This window comes from Lolium perenne, chromosome 5, assembly GCF_019359855.2.
Source record: "Lolium perenne isolate Kyuss_39 chromosome 5, Kyuss_2.0, whole genome shotgun sequence".
In the NCBI taxonomy this organism is placed as follows: Eukaryota; Viridiplantae; Streptophyta; class Magnoliopsida; order Poales; family Poaceae; genus Lolium; species Lolium perenne.
In genome coordinates this window covers 202,877,674-202,882,610 of record NC_067248.2, presented here as the reverse complement: position 1 = coordinate 202,882,610, position 4,937 = coordinate 202,877,674, and the positions used below count along the sequence as shown (strand labels likewise).

At 44.9% G+C, this 4,937-nt stretch overlaps 1 protein-coding gene across 1 annotated transcript; it reads left to right on the top strand.

Moving 5' to 3' along the window:
• The first annotated feature begins 213 nt into the window (after positions 1 to 213).
• LOC127301466 (uncharacterized) lies at positions 214 to 4,654 on the top strand. Its single transcript, XM_051331718.2, has 5 exons — positions 214 to 347; positions 486 to 860; positions 992 to 1,147; positions 2,251 to 2,595; positions 4,406 to 4,654. The coding sequence occupies exons 2-5, from the start codon at positions 504 to 506 to the stop codon at positions 4,493 to 4,495; spliced, it is 948 nt and encodes a 315-aa protein (XP_051187678.1). The 5' UTR covers positions 214 to 347; positions 486 to 503; the 3' UTR covers positions 4,496 to 4,654.
• Positions 4,655 to 4,937: the final 283 nt, after the last annotated feature.

Below are 4,937 nucleotides of genomic sequence, written 5' to 3'. Positions count from 1 at the left end.
AAACTGGAAGAATAATAATGGTCATTTCAGTTTCCGCTGGAACAGGTACAGAGGAGAAGATAGGCCCAAGTAGACAAGTAGTAGTAGCAGCAAATCAGGCCCATGCCTGTCAGGCCTTGCAAACTGGTAATCCTCAAGGCGCGGCGCCCTCGTTGCCGGCGGCTTTTTCCCCTCGACCTCCCGCCACCGCCTGTCGGCATACGCAGACCACCGGCTGCATTTCCCACAAAACCCTCCTATCCACCCCCTTTCACTCGCGCCGCCACTCATCGCCGCCTCCCGCCCCCCTCCATCCGAGCCTTCTGTTCACGGAGGTCGCGCGTTTCAGGAAACCGACCAGCACTCAGGTCAGTTCGCTGCCACAGCAATCGAGTTGGCATTCGTGCATTTCAGGGCCGGCAATGGCAGATCTGCGCGTTCTTGCACACAATAGCTCGGTTTCCGAGCCATCAAGAGAGTTGAAATCATCATGTGTGCCAACGCAGGGACGGGGATCGGCGACGATGGCGGAAGGCCGCAGCTGGATGTACACGGGCCGTCAGAGCAGGACCTCAATCACCCCCGAGTGGGCGGAGAAGGCGATGGAGTTCGTGGAGCTCGCCTTCCGCCGCGTGCCGCCGGACGGCTGCGTGTGGTGCCCCTGCGCGTGCTGCGGCAACAGGCGAAAGCAGTCCAAGTACGACATGCAGATTCACCTGGGCAAGAACGGCTTCCAGCCTGATTACACGGTGTGGGTGTACCACGGCGAGAGCCGTAGCAGCCGCACTGCTAAGCCGTCCCCCGGGGACAATGGTAATCTTCACGGGAAAAAGGATGTGGAGGTTGCTGCTGCTGGTGGGGAGGAAGTGTCAAAACCGCAGGTACTGCTCTCAATATTTACCAGTTTCAGAAGTTCAGGCTCAACTGCTGAAGCCAGACAGGTTTCATGTATATTCAGGTCTCTGACATTGGAGATCTCCTGATATTCGTGTATTTTGGATTGCATTTTCAGGGAGCTAAGACTAGAAAGAGGGAGATTTCCCTCATTGAGGCGTATGCATTAAGCAAGCTACGGAAAGAGGAGCGGATAGAGTGGGGTTACCAACGGCACCTGTGGGAGAAGGAAAAACTCCGGCAGCAGGAGCAGCAGAATGCACCAAAGAGGCCGGTGAGTTTAGTGTCTCCCCTACCTTAATGCCATTGCAGTGTCAGTAGAAATCAGCCCTCCTGATTAGGCTATGGAATTGAGTAGGACTAGTATAAATTGATGTGTTTGCTCTGTGCACTGCAACCAGAAAGGGCAGAATGCTAGTACCATTCTTCCCAGATGCAGGCTTAGAGGCTACCTAATTAGGCTATGAAATTGATTAGCAATATTATAAATAGATGTGTCTGCTCTGTACACTCCAACCGGAGAAGGCAAAATGCTAGTTCTATTCTTTGGTACTGCGAAGAATAGATGTCGCTGGAAAAGTTTGGACTCCACATCATTTTGGTACAACATGTAAATCATGCGCTACATGCCTATGGTCGCACTGCACATACATTTCAAACCATGGGTTGCTTGAAGCCTTGTTTGTATACGAAAGACATCAACTGCCAACTTTGAATGTATAAAAGCCCCAAACGGCCGACAAATACCTCTATAGCGCTTTCTAGCGTTTCTTCTTTATTTATCGTGTAATTGTCCTGCTCTCTGCTGCTGTATCATTACACACTAGTAGAAAAAGGGCCTTCCGTCCGGAGCTGCCCGTAGCATTAGTCCTGGCCGCGTTTGGAACTGGGACTAATGTGAGCATTAGTCCCGATTCCAACGGCTAGGACGTCGCACGGGGCACGGCTAGCACCAGTCCCAGTTCAAACGGACACCAACCGGGACTAAAGGTCCATCTTTAGTCCCGGTTAGAGACACAAACCGGGACTAAAGTTTTCTTATATATATACCTGCCCGAGCTTGTGTGTGAGTCACACTTAGCTTTGATGCCCGAGGTTGGGGTGTATGCTGGTTTGCTTTTTTCCTTCTTATGCACAAGAGGTGCTTGATGAAATCACTGAGAGCATGACGCCACTTGAGTTCACACAAAACAAACATGATATGAAGTGCCCGAGCCACACTTAAGCTTTCTCTTTTTGTTTCCTCCTCGGTCGAGGTTGGCAACTTTATCCTTTCATCTGTCATTGATAAAATGCATGTGTCGATGTACACTGGTTACGTCTCTATTCATGATGTTCTGAAATGGTTTTTTTATATATACTTAATATATAATGCAGATGAGCCGGCAATGGATGTACGGTGACCGACGCACTACCGAGTTTATTACGGGCCTGCATTATTTTATCGGTGTGGCGAAGGAAAACACTCGGGATGGTTTTATGTGTTGTCCATGTCGTTTCTGTCAGAATGAGAAGGCTTACTCTTCCTCAAAAATCCTTCACACCCACCTGCTTGTGTCCGGTTTCATGCCTAGTTATAATTGTTGGACCAAGCACGGAGAAAGAGGGGTTGTGATGGAACATAATGAAGAAGAAGAGGATGATGACAGCTATCCTATGTTCCCTAAATACAGTGATACTGCAGCGGGGGAATCTGAAGATCAAGAGGCACCAAAGAGGCCGGTGAGTTTAGTGTCTCCCTACTTTAGTGCCATTGCAGTATTAGTGTGAATAGAGAGCATTCCCCTCCTGCTTGCCAGATGCAGGCTTAGAGGTTACCTAATTAGGCTATGAAATTGGGAAGAAATAGAAGTAGTAGTATAAATTGATGTGTTTGTCTCTGTACACTGAAACCAGAGAAGGCAAAATGCTAGTCCCATTCTTTGGTTCCACGAAGAAAAGATGTCGCTGGAAAATTTTGGACTCTGCATCATTTTCGTAGAAGATTTAAATCATGCGGCTACTTGAGTACATATCTATGGTCGCACGGCACATACATTTGAAAGCATGGGTTGCTTGGTGCCTTTTTTTAGACGAAAGACATCAAGTGCCCAACTTTGAATGTATAAAAGCCCCAAACGGCCGACAAATACCTATGGCGCTTTCTAGCGTTTCTTTTTTATTTATCGTGTAATTTTCTTGCTCTCTGCTTTATCATTACAGTAGGCAAAGCTTTTTCCTCTTACCAAAAAACCTATGGAAAGAGCAATATTTATCATTTTTTCCTGTCACTTATGAGATTCTGATTCTAGTGATGCTGTACTACTGAATACTAAGACATTCTACGCACAACTAGGCAATCTGCCTCAACATTGATGTGCTTCTTTCTAAATAAAAAATTCTGCCTTTCGCAATGTCCTTAACTTCATAATAATGATACATCAACCTTTACATATTTCTTATTTTCCAGAATCTATTACCTTCCATGCTATTCTATTGGAAGAAACAATATGTAAGATTTGGAATACCACACATGAGTTTCCTCTTGATACTGCTCTGTGTATGTACTACTGGCATTCCACAAAGAATTCACCCGCTTGCCATGGTCATGGTCATATAAATATCTAATGAACATACTTAAAGCTTTATGTCGGTTTCTAGTGCTATTCTTTGGTGCTGCGAAGAAAAGATGTTGCTGGAAAAGCTTGGACTCCACATCATTTTGGTAGAACATTTAAAAGCATGTGCTACTTGAGTACATACGTATGGTCGCACTGCACATACATTTGAAAGCATGGGTTGCTTGAAGCCTTCTTTTTTAGACTAAAGGCATCAAGTGCCCAGCTTTGAATGAATAAAGCCCGAAACGGTCGACAGATACATATGGCGCTTTCTAGTGTTTCTTCTTTAATTGTCGTGTAATTGTCTTGCTCTCTATTTTATCATTACAGTACGCGAAGATTTTGCCTTTATAAAAAAAACTTTGGAAAGAGCAATATTTGGCATTGTTTTCCTGTCACTTATTACTTATTCTGATGATAGTAATGATGTACTACTGAATCCTAGGACATTACACACAAGTTGGCAATCTGCCTCAACCTTGACGTGTTTCTTTCTAAATAAAAAACTCTGGCTCGTGCAATGTCCTTAAATTCATAATGATACAACACCTTTTGCATATTTCTTATTTTCCTGAATCCATTACCTTCAATGCTATTCTATTGCAAGAAACAATTTGTAAGATCTGGGATACCGCACACTCTTTTCCTTTTGATAATGTTGTTGGATATTCTACTGGCACTTCACTAAGAATTTACCCACTTGCTGTCTTGCTTGAGATAGAGGGTCAGCACAATATGGATGGTCTTTCTTGCTAAAAGCTCAGAAGAATCTGTATCGATCGGGTAGTAGCAGAACACACATTGTTGGCTTTCTGTAACTTATAGTTGCATCATTATCTACAGTCAAGAACATATGAGAAGTTGAGAGCTTTTTCATAAATTATGTGCTTCTTATTTTAGCCGATCTTTCCATTTTCATGCATGTGTTGTAGCGCACCTCTGGCGCACCCACTGCCGAGCTTGCTGAAGATGAAGACAACAAGGATGCCAACAGTTGTGCTTCCAGCTCTGGATCAATCTAGTGTTATGTATCTTACCTGTGAGGATTCTAGCATTGTTGTAGTTTCTGGACTTGTGAAAAATTATGCCGCCCGTGCTGCAGCTCCAAATATGTTCAAGAACAGCTCGTGCATCCGAACATGCTGAGACCTCCAGCCTACTATCCTTCATGTTCAGGTTCCTTGAGACTTGCTTGACAAACTTGATTTTCAGAAGACGTTTCCACCGTCTTCATCCAGACGATTGCAGATAGGGAATCGAGTATACAGCTCCACTCTCTTCCTTTTGATGTTCATCGGTGTTGGCAAGCTGTTGTGGGAAAATCTCCATACAGAGATTTTCACCTTTTCTGGCACATTCCTATCACATATCTTTTTCCATTAAGTGGAGGGGTTTGCAACAGTCAGAAGAGGCACTCGCATCCCATTGCAGCTTTACATCTCGTAGGCTTACACCCAGGTGATA

Coding starts and splice junctions, on each gene's coding strand:
- LOC127301466 (XM_051331718.2), top strand. CDS start 504: ATGGCGGAAGGCCGCAGCTGGATGTACACGGGCCGTCAGAGCAGGACC. Junction 861..991: donor AGGAAGTGTCAAAACCGCAG/GTACTGCTCTCA, acceptor TTGCATTTTCAG/GGAGCTAAGACTAGAAAGAG. Junction 1,148..2,250: donor AGAATGCACCAAAGAGGCCG/GTGAGTTTAGTG, acceptor TATATAATGCAG/ATGAGCCGGCAATGGATGTA.